The sequence below is a fragment of the Vicia villosa genome, linkage group LG4 (genome assembly GCF_029867415.1).
Source record: "Vicia villosa cultivar HV-30 ecotype Madison, WI linkage group LG4, Vvil1.0, whole genome shotgun sequence".
Classification (NCBI taxonomy): Eukaryota; Viridiplantae; Streptophyta; class Magnoliopsida; order Fabales; family Fabaceae; genus Vicia; species Vicia villosa.
In genome coordinates this window covers 1,534,310-1,554,309 of record NC_081183.1, presented here as the reverse complement: position 1 = coordinate 1,554,309, position 20,000 = coordinate 1,534,310, and the positions used below count along the sequence as shown (strand labels likewise).

Genomic DNA, 20,000 nt, shown 5'->3' with positions numbered 1-20,000 from the left:
TCTGAAATTGGGAGATCTTTGGCACGATTTTCATGTGTCGCTAAAGCCCTGCCATTGTCTATCTTAACGAATACACCATATAAACTCAAAATCAAAACATGGTTCGACTAGAAATCCTCATATGAGCGCAATGATATCATCAATTCGGACTAATTTTACTTCCAGGCAAAATACCCAAATCAAAGCTTCAAAAACCTAGCCATGGTGGCTTTCTCATCCTGCAACAAAACTTCAATTAAACAGCCCAGAGAAATTCTAAACAAGATTATAAACACAAATATATATTCAAATTCGATTTATGATGGGTGTATGCTTGAACTCGAATTAAGATTTTTTGAGTCAAATACGTGAACGCTAGGACCTGTTCGAGTGTGTTCAGACTAATGGTGTTTGTTCGATTACGTCCAGGAGGCAACGACGATTCGATTCCGATGCTTACCATGACATATATCGGCCTATAGTCTTGTTCCCCTTCTCCTTTTGATTCACGATTTCTGCAGCCTGGGGATAAGGCTTCCTGCCGCTAAAAAAACCCCATTGATGCATTTGCACTGTCCTTCTATAGTGAAACCTTAGGGTCTTGATATGTAATTATCAATGATTTTCCTTTTGGTAAGATTTGATGTATACTGATTCTGTGCGGTTTATAAGCGGATTTGCAATTTGATGGAGATTTGATTTGCAGTATCATTTGATTTGGAGATGGTGAACAGTGGACACGTTTCTTCTTTTGGTCTATTTTTATTTTTTTTCTTTTGACTAAAAAAACACCACAATAATAGTTAATAATATTTAATCATAATAATTAATAGTAACAATAAAATAATAATAACATTAAAATACTAATAGAGTATATTTTTACTTAACTAAAAGAAATCAAGTAATAAAAAATAATAATGATAAATAACAATAATTGAAACTAATAAATATGATAATTCTATTAAAATTAATTAATAATAGTTAACAATAATGAAAAATGATCAAACCAAATATTAAAATTAATAATCAAACAAAAAATCATAAGGCATATGATCAATTGTGAAACAGACTAGAAAACCTCAAAAACGGGATAGATGGCTGGGCTCAAACACCTTCTAACCTTAACCCTCATTTTAACTCAGGATATTTTATAAGAACACAGGTTTGACAATAGGAATGTCAAACCCCATGATTCTTAATTTTGATCCTTGATGAATTAACAAACATGAATTGACCGGGCAAATTTTGGGGTATGACATGTATGCCTTAATTGAGATTGATATTATTGTTTTTAGTAAGATGTTGAATGATGTGAATAGTAGTAAGTGATATACGTTGAGAAGTGGCGACCAATGTATGATTATTTCTCCGCTTTGAATATTATCATACATTTCTTTATAATGAATGATATCTTACCCCTTCTGTTTGAATGTTACCCTCTGTTGGTAACGTGCAGGTAATGACGAGGAGTAGTCTTGTGCCTTATAGCTCGAGTCGGTGTGTCGATGCTCTGATACGTAGCACTCGGGGGATGTTGGATTACTTGCTTATGTCTTGTTTATTGTTGCTTATTCCTTGTTGGATTTTGTCATTATGTTATGTTGAGATTGGTTGGATATAATGTGCCATGTTGGCCTTGATGTTTATGACTTAGACTGTGGTTGAAATTTGATTTCCGCTGCAATGTGGTTACCTTTTGGAAGTGATGATTAATGCATTGGATATTGCCCTCCTTTATATGTGTTATGTATCCATGTTGACGAGCATGATATGTGTATGTGATATTAGTGGTTTAAATGTGACCCTCGAATCATTTTGTTCGTATTACTTTAAGATTTTTGCACTCTGATTTTCCTGTTAATTGCGGGGTAGATTTGGGGTGTTACACTAAACAGTCCCAGTTTACAACTTCTCACTTAATCACTACCCAGTGCAACTTCTACCTAGAAATCGACATCTAGACATGGGAAATCACCATCCCACTTCCCAAATCACCTCATTGATATCTAACAGTCCCAATCCTAGTTACTATATCAAGAACAACCCAACACGAAGATTATTCTTCCAAGACAAAACTCAACTCTCTTGCTTAAAAGCTTCAAGATTGAGAACAACAATCAACTTATTACCTAAATTCTTATGAGTGAGACCATTACGTCTACCATAAGTATCAGATGATACAAGGGTGACTTAAAACTACACAAGAGACTCCCAAACCTGCAACTCTAAACTTCCCCTAATTTACAAAAAAATGAAAAGTTCAAAATACATTAGGTCAGGTCTTCTCTTTAAATATACCTCTGCAGTCCACGGGCTTCGAAATCTGCATTCAGATATTTATTCATCTACAAGCTGATTGATGCACCAATTGTGTAGATAAATCTCCTTAAATCTTGGAACACAAATATCAAGTTTCCAAAATTTTCTAAACATCCAATTTTGGCAACTTGCATACAGCTGGAGATACAAAAACTTGTTCCAGGTTAAATCTCATTAACCTGTGAAATATAATGAGATATATCCAAAAGAAATATCACATAGTCAAATCAAATTTGTTAAGATTTAAAATATTCTGTGCTAATGTTATGGTATAACATGTCACAGCATCTGTCGGGACATCTTTCCTGAGCAACATGTTAGAACATCTTCCATAACATCTTTGCAGTAAACCATGTTTTAGCAAAATTGTGCCAATCCTAAAACTATGATACTAGCATAAAGCTCCTCAAATGCATAATGTCGTTGCAAGCTCATTTGAACTTGCTTTGCTACAAAAGGAATTATCAGTTGCAAGCGTTCAAGATTCTGCAACTTTCTGTTGAGTTATCACGTGACAAGAACATGATAAATTGACCTCAGAGTGCGATAGTGACATGTCATGATTTCCGCAGTTCCTGAGTTTTGATTGGGTTCAGGTTCTGGTCCTTCACTGTATGAGTCTTGGCTTATGATCTTTCAGAATTTTACTCTTTAGAGGATGGCTTGTTCAAAGTCTGGAGACAACAGATTAAGATCATCTTGATTAGAATTTTATTCTTCAAAGTCTGATCTTTAAAATCAGCCTCTTAAAAACTTCTCTTCCAATGTTTAGTGCAGTTTCAAAACTGACTTTTAATCCGTATATTGATCTATGTACCTACACACTTGAACACACATTAGACTACCCAATTGTTCTTCAAATACTTTGATATCATCAAAACTCAAGGGATATGATATAAACCAATTTTGTTCCAACAAACACTATCCTTAGAATCTTATGGTGATTAGTCTAATTTGTAAAAAGACAAGAGTAAGTCTTTGATCATTCAGTTGTTCTATCTCAATATGAATAATGTCTTAAGAGTTTTGTAACCCTTCAATAGTACTTTTCGCTTGAGAACCTTCAATAGTACTTGCCGCTAGGGAAACTTTGAATGATTGAATTCTTTTTTGCTCCAAGCTTAACCTCTCAAAGGCATCCCAATAAAAAACATCAATTTAGCTCATAGGATCAACTAAAACTTGCTTCACCTTCCAAACATCTAATTTCATGCTTATCACCATATTTTCATCTTCACAGAGAAAGATCCCCGCAACATCTTCATGAGAGAATGTGACCATAGGTTCCAGGGTTGATCTTAGCATAGGACGCGGATCTTCAACAATCATGACCTAGTAGGCATATCACATTTGAGAAGGATTGGACTCCCCGACACTAGTGATGGTATTAAGTGTAAGGAAAATTATACTAGTATATCTTTTTAGTCTTCCATCTGGTTCTTTATCTTTCCCAAATAGAGGTCTTATGGGTTGCTCCCGCCCTTGAAGGAGGGATCTTTTTCCATGTGTGTTGGGAATTCCCTTAGTCTTATTTCTTCAGGACACCCTCTTTGATGAGGTTCTATATCTCCCTTTTTAACTAGTGAGACTCATTTGTGTAGTGAAATTTAACCTTGTGGTATTTGCAACACTCTATGGGATTGTTCCCCATCACTTTTGACTTCAGGGTTGGATAAGGAGTGATATTGTAAGTATGGTTCACTTCATATCATATCTGGCCCTTTACAATATTCATATGCATGTATTAATCCCTCGCTGATGCGAGGATTCGGCCTCGCTGCATTCCCTGGAATCCTAGGCTTTCTTTTCTTCATTGCCTTCTTCGTCCTTGATGTAGATTTTGCTTGTTCCATGATCTCAACCATAGATGTGATGGGTTTTAAGCGAGAGACTCGTTAAGTTTCTTGCTTTCAAACCATTTTGGAATGCTCCCAAAAACATTTCACAGTTCATGTCTACCACCTTTATTATTGCCTCATTGAATCGGGCGAGATACTCCTTTTGGAACACAAAATGCCCTCGATGGACATTAAACAGGTTGGTCGATGAAACCTTTTGATGCTTTCTCGTTGAAAGTTGATGAATTAATTTCTTCGCGGGATCCTAATAGCTAGTAATCGGGAGGTGTGGATGTTCAAATACCACCTCAGAGGTGGTTCTTTGAAAGTACTAGGCAATAACTTTCATTTTAAGGAATAAATGATGCCAATCATCTCAATATGAGTATTGACGGCGAAGACGTGCTTCTAGGGGTCGTTATTTCTATTAAACATATATAACAATTAAGGCATGAAGTTCTCCGAAACTAGAGCGCCTCAGATTTTAGAGAGAGGTTAAGGGTCCAAGATTTTAGCGTCTTCGATTAGGTTATATAAAGAGGCAACACATTATCTTCTAGGATTTAGTTTTGGCGGTGCATCTTCTCCATAGCATCTCAAATCTCTGCTATAACATCGTTGTCGTTAGTACTACTCCTACTAACTATTGTGGTGCCTTTTCACGTCACCATATTGAGGAAGATGACAGATGCAACTGAAAGTACAGAGTAAGTGTGGCCTCGGTTAGTTTTATCAAGGCCCCACGACGGGCACTAAGTGTACTTAAAGAAAATACAATGAGATGATAAACCATATTATGTAGGAGAAAGCAAGAATGTTTGTGCATTTGAATCTCTGAATTAGTGACTATCTTCCCAACCCCAGGGATTGGGATGTTTATAGCCTTGGTCTCTGGGCCGAATTGTGGGTAAGAAAGCGTTCTTTCCTCAAATCCTTTGCTAATACATATATGCATATCATTTCTCCCTCTTAAATTGGGGGAACGGTTTTTTCAACAGCCTTGACCAAAATCGGTCCTTTCAGGAACACCTAACTTGCCACATACTAAGGCATTTAGCTTGTGAGAAACACGAACTTGGATTAGATGACCCAAGCTTTGATTGGGTGATCTATGGCCCACCTTACCGTGCCCATTCGTTCTGTTTTATTTACCTTTCAAGTCACCTTTTATCTAATCGGATCATGGTCTATTTTGTTCTAGGATCCAATAAAAAAATCTTATGATTTTGAAGAAACTTACTTAAATATGTGTCTTTCTAATGGTTGTCACTTCTTTCCTAATCCAAGGAAACTTTTTTGAAATTTTTTTCATAATGCATGTTGTAAACACTTGCTTGTCAATGGTCATCTCCCTTGGCATTCTAAGGACTTGTCGAGGCTTCTTTTCCTCTTAGACATTTAATTTTTTCAAATAAATTAATTTTTAGAAAAAAAATTGGATAGTAATATGTATATTTCTTGTTGAACAAGTAATAATATATTCTAGCAACAAGATGGGATTGATATGTTTCACCTTGAGGAAGATTTAAGATTGAAATAGACCAACAAAGTGAAATTTTCACAAGTAATATAGAGATGGATACACAAATTTTCTTCTTTTATTCGTGTGTACAAATTAATTTGTGTTAACTTTGGCCCTCCACATATGTTGGCCCAACAAAATGAGTTATAGTTTTATGTATTATTAATACACTCAAAATTAAAGAACCATCAACAATGTCCCAAAAATAATTACTAAAACAAAATTAGGTTCCCATGTAATGCATACATGCCACATATGAATTGAAAGGTGCAAATTTTTTTGTCATAAAATTAAAGATGCTACTGTTTCCAAGGGGCTGCTCTCCTCCAAACAAGTTAATAATATCAAATTTCTATTTAAGCAAATGTCTAACAAAATCAATGGATAACTTAAAGCCTAAGTAAACTTTTTTCATAAATATAAACCACACCAAACAACTTAACACAAAGTAAAAACTCCCAAAATCCTTAGGCCTTATGAAGCCTTCTAAAACTTTCTAACTATAATTCTTTTAATCGATCGAGACTCGTCATCATTGATTCAACCAATCCAACAACAACAACAACAACATTACCAGCAACAAAAAAACCATCAAATATGGCAACTTTAACTACGATCATCGTGATTCTAACAATTTTGACTCTAACATTGACATTCTTTGTCGTCGATGCTAAACAAAAGAAACAAAAACTTCAAGTACCTTTTCCAATCTATGGAGGAGGTCTAGCAACAGCAAAGCCTGATTTTACCACAAATTCAGTTGGACAATGGGAGATACTTTCTGAAAATTCAGGTGTTTCTGCCATGCAGGTTAATTTGATGCCAACCAACAAGATTGTTGTTTATGATGCAACGATTTATCGTCTCTCTAGACTTAAATATCAGAAAGGAGTACCGTGTGTTCCTTTCAAAGATGATAGGACTCTACAAAATAAAATTGATTGTTATGCTCATTCTATGGAATATGATATTGAAACAAATTTAGTTAGGCCACTCAAGGTAAGTGTCATTATATAGCTCAAATGTATTTTTCATTTTTTTTTAAATTGTGTTTTATATAATTAGAGAATAAAAATGTTAGAATTTGATTAAATGTTTGGTGCAGGTGACACAAGATCCATGGTGCTCATGTGGAGGTCTTGCACCTGATGGAACCCTAATAAGTGCTGGTGGTTTTCAAGATGGAACAAGAACCATTAGACACATTGGTGGTCCTGCTTGCAAAGGCAATGATTGTGATTGGAGAGAATATAAGAATACATTGCAAGAGGATAGATGGTATGAATAATCAATTTTACATAAATACTAGGGTTAGGGTTCTTCATGTTAGGGTTAAGACGGAAAATCAAATTGAAATGAACTGAATCATAATAAAAAATTTGAAGAAGCGGATCAAACCGTTTAAGTTATTCTCAAACTAAATTGAACAAAAATATTTGTTTGATATATTAGTTCTAAATTTCAAACCGAACCGAACTGGACTGTAATTAGTAGTATTGTTTTCTTAGTCAAATTGTTATACTTTTGAATTTTTGTTATGGTTCAATTTAGTTTGGTTCGGTTTCTTGGCTCGTACGTTATACGATGATTTTCATTGCTTTATTGTTGTTCAATTAGGTATGGAACTCAAACAATCCTTGCTGATGGAAGCTTCATTATAGTAGGAGGACGTAGATCATTTAGCTATGAGTACCTTCCAAAACAAGAAGGCCTAAAAACTGAAAAAGTCTACTTCTTCCCATTCCTCTATGAAACTTCAGACATTGATGAAAACAATCTTTATCCATTCACTCATCTCACACCTGATGGTAACCTCTTCATCTTCTCCAACAACCGCTCTCTTCTCCTTAACCCTAAAACCAACAAAGTTGTTCGGACCTATCCCGTCCTCCCCGGAGGTGCCCGGAATTATCCGGCTTCCGGTACTTCTGCCCTCCTTCCTATAGATCTATCTCTCCAAGACAATATGGGTCCTTACAAAGCAGAAGTCATTATTTGTGGTGGTAACTCTCACGACGCTTTCTATATTGCCGAAACAAAGAAAGCATTCAATCCTTGTCTCAAAGATTGTAACAGGTATTACTCTCTGGTCACTATTATAAGCAAAAGAAAATTACTTTTTAGGTTCGCTGAATAACTGATGTATCTGATCTGATTCATATATAGGATGGTAATCACTGATAAAGTCCCGAAATGGGAAACCGAACAAATGCCTTCAAGTAGAACAATGGGAGATTGTCTAAACCTTCCTAATGGACAACTTTTGTTTATCAATGGTGCACAAAAAGGAACAGCTGGATGGTGGGATGCTGATTCACCAAACCTAATTCCAGCATTGTATTATCCAGAAGAAAAGAATGGTGAGAGGTTCAAGCAAATGGCTCCAACAAAAATATCAAGAATGTATCATTCAACATCAGCAGTGTTACCTAATGGAAAAATTTGGGTAGCTGGAAGTAACACTCATGATACATACAAAGATGTAGATAAGTTCCCAACTGAGACAAGAGTTGAAGGCTTTTCTCCTCCTTATTTGGATCCAGCTCTTGACAAGCATAGACCAACAATTGTTTCAGAATTTACAGGAAAAAATTTGAAGTATGGTCATAAATTTGAGATACAATTTAAAATGCCGAAAGATCCGGCTAACAATGACTTGAATAAGGGTGATATTAAGGTTACTATGTATTTCCCACCTTTTACTACTCATGGATATAGTATGAGCCAAAGGCTTTTAATGCTCAATCTTAGGTCTATGTCTACAGATCGCCAAGGACTTTATAGTATTATGGCGTTGGCGCCGCCTTCTGGTGAAATTGCTCCTCCCGGATACTATTTGCTCTATGTTGTTCATCGCAGCGTGCCTAGCGAGGGAATATGGGTCCACATCGAGTAGGGCTCTCAGAGTGAAAAGATTATACATAGTACAATGGAGAGTCGTCAGATTTAAGAGAAAAATTTTAATTTTTTTCTCTCGTTAATCTAATGATTCTCTATTGTGGTATCTTAAGCATGTGATATTCAGTCAATTTGTGCATACTAACAAATAGGGTTTGTTAGTAGTTTTGGATTATTCATGTATACTTTTATGTAGTTGAATTGTAGTTGAAGTTTTATGTACAAAATAAGGAGGGAAATAGTGATGTTATTATTAGTAATGTAAAAGTTAACTTGTTGCACAAGATTTAGTTTTTGTGTAATGTAAATAATGTAAATTGTATTGCAAGAAAGCATAGATGAAATTTTTTCCTACAAATTGTCTCTCAATTTTTAATATATGTTTACTTGTTAGTTTAGAATGAATTGTTTAGTATTCCTTTTTCTGCACAAACTCGAACCGGAGGATAAAAAGCACAGGCGAATGAACGAAAACTATCAGGATCGAAACACTTTTGATCCAAAGCTTTAACCAACTTTTAGCATAAGTGTGCTCAATGGTTATCATAACTTTAAGGAAATTAGCCCATTGATCTTGAAAAGAAACAAATCCTTGGTAATCTTAAGAATGGCCTAATCATTGAGAGTCATAGTTAATCTGTCTTGAGATCGATTGGCACTGCACTGCTTGCATATAAAGGTGCTATTCTGTGGTTGAGTAATAGTTGCGGATTCTTAAAGCGAGTAGTGAGGTTAGTCCTTGTTTTCCTGCTGCAGGACATAGAATTCATAGTGGATACAGTGCCTAGCCTAGTATAAGTCCAGCACTTAATAGAGAGTATTTAACATTTGAGGCATAGTGTGTTTTAATCGTGTGTTCTGTTGCAGCCTGGTTTCATAGAGAGTGGCCGAGGCGGGTGTGCTATGCTGGTTGACCTTCAAGTCTTCAAAAAGTTTCTTGAAGTTCTTATTTGTGAATTCTGTCCTGATGTTTGTCATGGCGGCCCGAGGAACCCCGTCCATGACTAAGATGTTCCTCTTAAAGAATTTCAAGGCGTTTGACGTTGTGATCTTTGCTAGCACTTCTATTTTAACTCATTTGGGGAAATAATCTACTGTTACGATCAAAAAAACTTGAGTTGTTCTGGCGCTTAAGGGAAGGAGTCAAGAATATTCCCCTCCCACTGTAACAAAATAAAATAAAAAGCAAGGGAGGATTGTGAATGTCTTAGTGTCTTTAGCACTGGTGACATCTTTTCACATACTTTTTAGCATCATAAACTATACTCAGCCAATAGTACTCAACTTCGAGAACATTTTTGGTCAGACCACGAGCACCTAAATGTTGCCCAATTATTCCTTCATGCACTTCCGCGATAGCGTAGACTACTTCTTTTTCTATGAACTTCATCAAGGGATTAAGAGTCACCTTCGATATAACCAGCGTTCCTTCAATCAAAGAATACGAAATGACTCTTCTTTTTACGAAGGAGGCATCAGAAGAGTAAGCAAACAACACCCATTGCTCAATGTATGTTGCAATGGAAGGTATTCAAGAAGGTAGTGTGACGTTGGCTTATCACCATCATCACGACTCATGGGTTCTTGCGTTGATTTCAATTGAAAATAATTTTTTGAAGAATCTTGATTATGAACAAATTATTAATGATTTTGCAAAAAAAAAAATGCTAAGTGGATGATATTTAAATAATTTTAAAGGTTTGGTCAATTTTTTATAGGAAAAAGATCGGATCAAGAAGAAGAAGAAGACTATTTGTAGTGGTTTATGTTTTGATGTAGTATAAATATTGATTCAAAGTTCATACTTGTATTCTTTTTGCACAATGTCAAATGAAAATGTGTCTTTATCCAATTATTTCTTTTATCCTTATGTATTTATTGTTAACAAAAAAATTTGGGACACCACTCTTTTGATTCGTCAAAAGCATCCAAATTCAAAGGACCGACCCTGATTCAGAACCCCGTCCACCTTCACGTAGTCTTAAAACTCTAAGATTGGTCTATCGTCTTTCTACTTCTCACTTAGAGATGTTGATTTAAGATATCCTTGCGATAGAGATTCTTCCTACTTGAACGAATCTCTATCGATCATGTCTCTAGTGAAGAATAAATATGAGCTTTTATTTAGAGGATTTTGTAAATTCTATAGGAATGAATTTCAAAGTTGCTTACATCTAATGTATGTGTTAAATCAATTAAGGTTTGAACCAGAGGAGATTTGATTGAATAAGTAAAGATCGGATTGAATCACGAGAGATCTGATCGTGAAATCAATTTCGAAAGACGATGTCACCGTTCTGTTTGGAGACCAAAATTGTTAATGCATGTTCTTGATGTGATGGTGCAAGCTACTCCGTTGCAGATGTGCGAGATAAACATGTAAGAATAGCACTCTAACGTCCAAATCACTTTGTAAATAAAGGGATAAAGTGAATTATGAATAGAATCGTATTTTTTTTACTCTTGCTCATGCGGTGGTTTAAAAATATTGAAAGACAATTGGGCCTATGGCCTATGACTGCAACAGAAAATATTTAAGCCAACAAAAAATTTATATAAATTTCAATTATGAACATATATTAATTGTATGGCTAATGTAGCAACATGGTCATGTTGAAAGTGGAAAAACAGAAGAGAAAGAAAGTGGCCTTAATTAATTATGAAGGCACAACTAACTAGCCCAAGGTATTTTTGTTCCTCAATGAGGTGTGCACGTTTGGTGGAGGAATTCCTTATTTCTAATAATCACTTACCACTCAAAAAATAAAAAGCTGTAAAGAAGAAGATTAGTCCTACCCATGACATTCCAATTTCTCTATCCGCGTTCCAGCCAAGTATATTTCAATTTCAATTAATTTAGTACATTCGGTTTTTCAACAACAAAAATTATTAATATCTAAAAAAAATTAATTTTAAATTAATTTTATTCAAGAGTATAATAAATTTTAGTGAATAAATCATAAATTTTATTTTAAAATTAGAATTTATTATGAATGCAAATTCAACTTTACTCTAAATTAATAAAATATGTTAAAATTAATTTTATCTTCAAAATAAATTATTGTGGCTTCAAATATGAAATCAAGCTAAATTTATTCATGATATAGTTGACATATATTTCAATGGCTCTCCCAAATAACAATAATTTCATAGAAATTCCATAAAAAGGTCAATATACTTGACAACTATTAAATTAAATTTATAAATATTTAACGCGTAGTTCATATAATGTTGTTAAATTTGTCCTATATAAAGGCATCAAAAACCAAAAGAAAAAAGTATCCAATTGCAAGTGATAGAACAACAAATCCATACAAGAAGATAAGTTATAATTAATTAAGGGAGTTAACATGGCAATGTTTGAAAAATTGTTTGCTTTGTTCTTACTTGCAATTATACCCAACAGCATTGCCCAAGTAGATGCAACTTTTTCTAAAAGCATGTATATTACATGGGGTGCTCAACATGCATCACTTCAAGGTGATGATCTCCAACTTGTGTTGGATAAAACTTCAGGTATAATTTAATTATGTATGAATAATTTGAATGGTATTTAATTAGTTAGGGGGTGTAAGAATCAATGAAATGGAAAAATCAAACCAAACCAAAAATTAGTTTGTATTTGAAATTTGTTTATTTAGTTAGTTATGTGGACTACATCAAGTCATTTAATTAGTTTGTATTTGAAATTTGTTTAGTATTTAATTGAATTGTATTTTAGACTGCATTTAAATTAGTTTGCAATTTGAGACTTGAAGATTTTGTGCCGAAATCTATATCAACCGATGATTTATAAAATCATTTTTGAAATCGTCAATTCAATCCGTTTGAGTTGCCACTCCGAACCATTACAATCCTAGCTCTTGGTTTAGTTTTAGACAAGATTTATAACAAATCTATATCACCGATAATTTAAAAATCAATTTGGACCTGTCAATTCAATCGGTTTGAGTTGCAAATCAACGAGTTTGTATGTTAGTTTATTTCAATTGTTCTATAGTCAAGTTGAACACCAAATTGAATTATACTTGAACTACAATTTAACCATGTTACGCATTCAATTAGTTTTTATCTTTTTCATATTTGTTAAAGAAAATTAATTTCAGGATCAGCAGCACAAACAAAGATACCATTCTTATTCGGAACTATTGAATCAAGAATTAAACTAGTGCCTAATAATTCAGCAGGAACAGTTACAGCTTATTATGTAAGTTAAAAAATAAAAATAAAAAAATTGCATTAAATTGAAAATCAAATTTTATATAAAATAAAAATGCTAATATTTTATTTGACAAAAAATTGTGCAGCTCTCTTCCACAGGAAACCAACATGATGAGATAGATTTTGAGTTTTTAGGAAATATTTCAGGACAACCTTATACAATCCATACAAATGTATACACGCAAGGAAATGGAAGCAAAGAACAACAATTTCATCTTTGGTTTAACCCTTCTACTGACTTTCACAACTATACTATCCATTGGAACCCTACTGAAATTGTGTAAGATGATAATAAACTTAAATTATTCATTATTAATTGTGTTTAATTTTGATGCACTATGATTAAAAATATTTATTATGCTTCAATTTATTGTAAAATTTTATACATTAAGATTATTGACTTTGATCATAATTTCTACCTCTTTTTATAAATATAAGCTACATCTTGAAAATAGTTTTTCTTTAAATATAAATCCTATTTTAAATTATTATATATTATTATAATAATTTAAAATGTTCTTTACTTGGCCAATTGGGTGAATTTTAAATTTTTCAGAAACTCTTATTGTGATTCTACCTTTAAAATATAACACTTTTTAGTTTTCAAACTTAAGTAATATTTGACAAAAAGAAAATTCGCCGCAAATAGTAAGGAATAATATTTACTATTTTTTGTGATTTTTAATACAAAGAGACGCTAAATAAAAATATTAAAAAGTCTTGTAATATAGATAGTACTTTAAAATTCACTCAAAATTATTTGTGATTAGTTTGTTGACATTGTTATTATTATTATGCATGTTAATTAAAATGTATAATATTTTCTAGTTTATAATTTGGTTACCCTTTTTTAATTTTGTATACCATGTTTATATTTTTTTTACACAGGTGGTATATTGATAGTATTCCAATTAGGGTATTCAGAAACTATGAAAATGAAGGCATTGCATACCCTAACAAACAAGGAATGAAAGTTTACACAAGTTTATGGAATGCAGATGATTGGGCCACTAGAGGTGGACTAGTTAAGACAAATTGGAGTAATGCACCATTTACAGCCAAATTTAATCATTTTAGAGCAAGAGCTTGCAAGTGGAATGGAGCAATGAGTATTAGTCAATGTTCTTCAAATATAGCTACAAATTGGTGGATGTCTCCAACATATAAACAATTGGGCTATGCTCAATTAGGCCAAATGAATTGGGTAAGGAAAAATTATATGATCTATGATTATTGTGGTGATACCAAAAGATTTAATGGACAAATGCCTCCTGAATGTTTCAAGGCACAATTCTAAATTTTGAGAAGGAATCATAAGCTAGCTTGAAGGGGGTGTCTTTTGTCTTTGTTGTTTTTTTGCTTTTTCTTATTTATTTGATGTTACAAATTTGTGATTTGATTTAATTTTTGTTTTTCAAGAAATGAATAATAAGATGTATTTATTTGTTTATTGCAATTTAAAATATTAAGTTATTTTATTGTTGTCTTTATTGATGTTTTAATAGGATCTTATTTAATAGAGAGAATAAGTTAAAGCAAAAATATAACTCTTTTTTTAAAAGAATTATATGACAATTGTTATCATTTATATTTACAAACATTAATAAATTTGGTTAAATGTTATCATTAACATGATAATAGTTAATCCTTCTTTCTTTTACAATATAATTTTAAGGTTGGTTTTTTTACACATAATTTGATGTATCATCGTGAAAACAATTGTAAAGATCTAAAATTGTATCTAAAAAGTTAGAAAAAAGATGATTAAGTTTTAAGACTTAATGAAATTGAATAATCTTAAGAAAAATGAAAAATTAAGTATTTCATATGTAGTTTTGAAAGAACCAGAAGATAATGCACAAACAATTATGTCATTTGTTACCATATTCAAGAAAAGTTAGTTACAACTAACTATCTCTTTTTTTTTTTTCAATGAGTAATGGTATTATTCACAAAAGGATCAAAATTACAAAGGAAATCACGTTACCTCTTTATACAGAGAAGAGGATAAGTGTTCCAAACGTGAAAGTTACAAGTCGTAGAAAAATCATTAATTACTCTAAATCATTTTCAGGAACTAAGGACGATAGCGGAGAAACACTCGTCGAAATTAAAAATGCTACCTTTGAAGAGAATAGCATTTCTTATCATCCACAGATTCCACATGAACGCTATCCAAATTACTCCCACAGTTAATCGTTCTTCTACCGCCTTAATCTTATCAAAATGATCCAAGAAATTCCTCAGATCCTCATTCTGCAAATTCACGTTATCCCCTATCCATTGTCCCACTTTATTCCAAATTCTTCTAGTAAATGGGCAACTGTCAAAAAGATGAGAAGAGGTTTCCATTTCTTGAAAACAGAAAACACAACAACAATCTATATCATCAACTATAATCCCTCTAATTTTCAATTGTTCTCTCGTCGGTAGTCTACCCAAAACGAACCTCCAACCGAATATACCCACCTTAAAAGGAACTTTAATCTTCCACACAAATCTGATTCTCCTTAATTGAATAGATTGCAGCCCTGGACCATGATCGTGACTACTGATTTCCTTGGCACAACCTTTAGCAGAGAATCCTTTTTGCTCGTCCGCCATCCAAACGACCTCATCTCTGCCGGAATTCTGGCTGCTGACCAGTGGCAATTGTTGATGCATCGAGCTCAACAATTCCACATATTCTGCTTCTGTTTCTTGCAACCAGCAATCCCAATTCCAGTTCCAAACCTCTTCCTCCCAATGGAAAGCCTTAGCTACTGACATGAAATAGTTTGCAGCTTCATCATACAGCTCCGGATACGCTTCCGACAAGGTTTGATTCCCCACCCACTTGCTGAACCAGAAGGACAATGTAGATCCATTTTTGACCCTGCAAAGAAATAAATCAGAAACAGACAGACCGTTGGAGCCTTCGTAGTCGTTTTGACCCTTGCCACTTGAAAATTTCGTTCGTTTAAACCTTTTAGTAAGAAGGTTCAGCCAAGGATCTTATGTAGCATGTTAGGTGGCAAATATCTTTTTATTTTTAATTTTCTTTAGTAACACCTGTAATCACTAATGCCACATCAGAAATAAAAAACATTTTGAACTTAAAAAGAGATAATTGCCAACTCCCTTTTCGCCCTTCATCTTTTACCCTAATATAGAAACTCCATTGAAGACAAATGTTGGTGTGTGTTGCAGAAGATTGTTGGTTTTGAAAGCAAGAAATAAAGCGTTCTACATTGGTCTCATAGCCGTACGCATTCACTCACAAGTTGAGGAAAAAGAGATGATAAGTGCGATAAAACTATATAAAAAAATAACTACACTTTGACATTTATCCCTTAACACTAACACTAGTAGTTGTACTATCTTTTATATTTCAGTGTCCATCCAAAGAACTATGATTGTCATCAACTTTGATTTAGGATTCTAGACCAAAGAGTATGATCCATATCCAATTGATGCAAGAATATGAGAGAATCGAGTTCTCTCCAAAGATAATTTCAATAACTCCGAAAATAAGATCCACTAGCCAAACAATGTTACCCATATTGTTGCATAATAGGTTTGATATCAACCATCCAAGAGTACCTAAACTGAAAAATTGTTATTATATTCAAGTTTTATGATGCTATGCCAAAAAGGTTTCACATCATGGTAATCTCGAACAACATGCATGATGGAATATGGTACAACATTACATCTAGGACATGAATTATCAACATTCCTCGTTAGTGAGGAGTTTATAGGCATTTAATTTTCTTTCAAGAATATTGTATCTTGACCATCTTTAATAATACAGGAAATGTTATTTTCTACAAAAAGACACACTTTGTGTATCGCTCTACCAACTTGTGATATAACACTCTTATTTCTCATGTTAGATGTATTCATATGACCGCACTCATGCGTGGTGAAATTCCTAACTTATCATGCACTTTCCATTTTACCATAAATATTGGACCATACGATTTTCATTTGAATATTTTTATCTATTTCAAAAGTTTTTAGTTTGTCAAAATATAAAACAAACTAATATCCTAAAAAGTTCAACATCAGTAACATAGAATTTTAGGGTTCTCACTTTCATATAATATTAATTTTTGAATTTAAATTCTAAATAAAGATCAACATATTTTACACTCAATTTATTAAATATTTATAAATATTTAACAAGGAGTGACTTTTTATAACATTGTCACACGCTAGTCCTATATAAAGACATTACAAAACAAAAGAAAAAGTATCCAATTGCATGTTTTCAATTTCATAAAATATCAAATTTTTACAAGAGAAACTAGGACCAAAGGAGTTAATATGAAAATTTTTGAAAAATTATTTCCTTTGTTCTTCGTTATTGTTATACCTAACATTATTCACGTAAATGCAAATTTTTTCAAAAGCATGCATATTACGTGGGGTGCTCGACATGCATTACTTCAGGATGATGATCTCCAACTTATGTTAGATGAAACTTCAGGTAGAATTAAATTATGAACTTATAGCTTGTTTTAAATTTAATTATATATATCTTTGCTAATAGAAGAAAAAAATCTTTCATTTTACAATAAAGATAATAGTTTTTAGTTCGGAGCATGATGCCTCTTTCAATATATATATATATATATATATATATATATATATATATATATATATATATATATATATATATATATATATATATATATATATATATATATATATATATATATATATATATATATATATCTACTAAAAATTATTATTATTATTATTATTATTATTATTATATATTTTTAAAACCGACTTATTTGAACTTATTTTCTTATATGTGCTTGTTCAATCAATTTTTCTATCACTTTAATATTTTTTTTAATTTATGAAAAAAATTGTAAGTTTATATTGACATATTTAAACTTAACTGATTAATATTATGTTTGAATTGAAGGATCTGGGGTTAAATCAAAGAGATCGTTTTTATTTGGAACCATTGAAACTCGAATCAAACTCGTGTCTGGTAATTCGGCAGGAATAGCTACATCCTACTATGTAAGTTAAAATAAAATAACAACAAAATTATCTTGTTTTTACCAAACAAAAATAAAATCCACAAGAAACAAAGAATTTAATTTTGATATACATATTACTTAAGCTAAAAATATTAATATTTCGTTTGGAAAAAATGTGCAGCTATCGTCAACAGGAAACGAACGTGATCTAATAGATTTTGAGTTCATAGGAAACATTTCAGGACAACCTTACATTGTTCATACAAACATTTACACACATGGAAGTGGAAGCAAAGAACAACAATTTTATCTTTGGTTTGATCCTACTATTGATTTTCACAATTATACTATCCATTGGAACCCCGCTGAAATTGTGTAAGTTAAGTTAAAAAAAACCTATTAAAACTTTTTATTTAACAACCGATCTAGTGAATAAAATATTTTAGTATTTGTAACAACTAATTTAACAATCAAGTTTTTAATTGATCGCTTAATCAATCTTTAAATCACTAAATGAGTTTCTGATCGATTAAGAAATTGATTTTCAAAAGGTTGCTAAACGACCAGACATATAGAAACACTGAATTTAAATTTAGAAGACAAATTTATAATAAGATACATAGATAGTACTTTAAGAATTGTTCATAAAATTATTTGTGATTAGCTAGTTGACATTATAACATATAGTTATATTGCTAGTTGGGAAATATCAATTTTTTAATATTATTTTTAAGTTTATATCATCCAAAAAATTTAGCTCAACTAGCCAATATCAAAATCGTTAAACTTAGGCACATTCATCGTAATTTAAATACGAAACGTCGTAGTTGTGCATGTGATGAGTTTTAGTGATAATTATCATTTCGTCTACATATAAAATATGATGGTTACACCTTTCTAATTTTATATACCTTGATTTATTTTATTTGTTACCACAGATTCTATATTGATAGCATCCCAATTAGGATATTCAGAAACTATGAAACAGATGGCATTGCATACCCAAACAAAAAAGGAATGAGGGTTTACATAAGTTTACATAGGGCAGAAAATTGGGCCACTAAAGGTGGACTTGTTAAGGTAGATTGGAGTAATGCACCATTTACAGCCAAATTTAATCATTTTAGAGCAAGAGCTTGCAAGTGGAATGGAGAAGTGAGTATTTACGAATGTGCTTCAAATATACCTGCAAATTGGTGGACTTCTCCTGTATACAGACAATTAAGTTATGCTCAAATGGGTCAATTGAATTGGGTTAGAAGCAATCATATGATCTATGATTACTGTCTTGATACTCAAAGATATAAAGGACAAATGCCTCCTGAATGTTTTAAGGCGCAATACTAAAATTGAGAAGGAATGACATACTAGGTTGGATGGGTATGTTTGTTTTTTGGGTTAATAGTAATTCATCCCCTATAATGTTAGCGAATTTTGTTTTTCCCCTCTCCCTACCTTTTGACAACGGTTTTTTCAAAAAAAACAGTTGCCAAAACCTGCATTTAGCAACGGTGGGGGTAAACCAAAACACGCTCATATTACAGGGGGTAAACTACTATTAACCCTTGTTTTTTTACATAATTGTTTAGTATTATAAATTTGTGATTTGATTTTATTCTTATTTTTTTAAATGTGAACAGTGTAATATATTTGTTTGTCTATTGTAGTTTATAATATTCAATTATTTTATTTTAGTCTCTATTGATAGTTCAATGAGATTTTATTTACTTACGAAAATAAATTTAAAACATATTTGCTCTTGTTCAGTTTTTAAAATAAAAAATTATGTCACTTTCTTCATTTATATTTATACATTTCAATAAGATTGGCAAAATAATGTCAAAAACGGTATACTCATTTTTTTCTTTTACAATGTAAACTTAAGATTCATCTTCTTTTTCATAAAATTACAAATATTTGCAAATGTGTATACAATAGGACATCAATGTTCTTTATTCTTCATGTTACAATGTAACCTTGATGTTCATATTCTTTGTTATGAAATTAGAAGAGTTTGTAAATGTGTATTAAATAGGATTGAGGCGTCCATACAAATGAATAAGAATAACTCGACAAACCTAAGATAACGGCATCATGAATATGATGAAAACAATTGCAATGACCTAAAATTGCATCTAAAAAAACTAGAAAAATAGATGATTAAAGTTTAAGCCTTGGGCAAAAAGGAAGATCATTCCATATGCAATATTGAAGGAAAAGAAGTCACTGTTTACCATATAAGTA

At 32.2% G+C, this 20,000-nt stretch overlaps 4 protein-coding genes across 4 annotated transcripts; 3 read left to right on the top strand and 1 right to left on the bottom strand.

The window, feature by feature from the left end:
• Positions 1 to 6,093: 6,093 nt before the first annotated feature.
• LOC131598691 (aldehyde oxidase GLOX1-like) lies at positions 6,094 to 8,914 on the top strand. Its single transcript, XM_058871277.1, has 4 exons — positions 6,094 to 6,657; positions 6,764 to 6,936; positions 7,276 to 7,734; positions 7,825 to 8,914. Exons 1-4 carry the CDS (start codon positions 6,256 to 6,258, stop codon positions 8,552 to 8,554), a joined length of 1,764 nt encoding a protein of 587 aa, XP_058727260.1. The 5' UTR covers positions 6,094 to 6,255; the 3' UTR covers positions 8,555 to 8,914.
• Positions 8,915 to 11,856: 2,942 nt separating this feature from the next.
• Positions 11,857 to 14,155, top strand: LOC131598690 (probable xyloglucan endotransglucosylase/hydrolase protein 26). The gene is made up of 4 exons (XM_058871276.1): positions 11,857 to 12,072; positions 12,663 to 12,763; positions 12,864 to 13,057; positions 13,666 to 14,155. Exons 1-4 carry the CDS (start codon positions 11,907 to 11,909, stop codon positions 14,072 to 14,074), a joined length of 870 nt encoding a protein of 289 aa, XP_058727259.1. The 5' UTR covers positions 11,857 to 11,906; the 3' UTR covers positions 14,075 to 14,155.
• A 692-nt stretch (positions 14,156 to 14,847) lies between these two features.
• Positions 14,848 to 15,546, bottom strand: LOC131594689 (uncharacterized). Its single transcript, XM_058866880.1, has one exon. The coding sequence runs from the start codon at positions 15,544 to 15,546 to the stop codon at positions 14,848 to 14,850; it is 699 nt and encodes a 232-aa protein (XP_058722863.1).
• A 1,539-nt stretch (positions 15,547 to 17,085) lies between these two features.
• Positions 17,086 to 19,103, top strand: LOC131598689 (probable xyloglucan endotransglucosylase/hydrolase protein 26). The gene is made up of 4 exons (XM_058871275.1): positions 17,086 to 17,248; positions 17,696 to 17,796; positions 17,938 to 18,131; positions 18,695 to 19,103. Exons 1-4 carry the CDS (start codon positions 17,086 to 17,088, stop codon positions 19,101 to 19,103), a joined length of 867 nt encoding a protein of 288 aa, XP_058727258.1.
• The last annotated feature ends 897 nt before the right edge of the window (positions 19,104 to 20,000 follow it).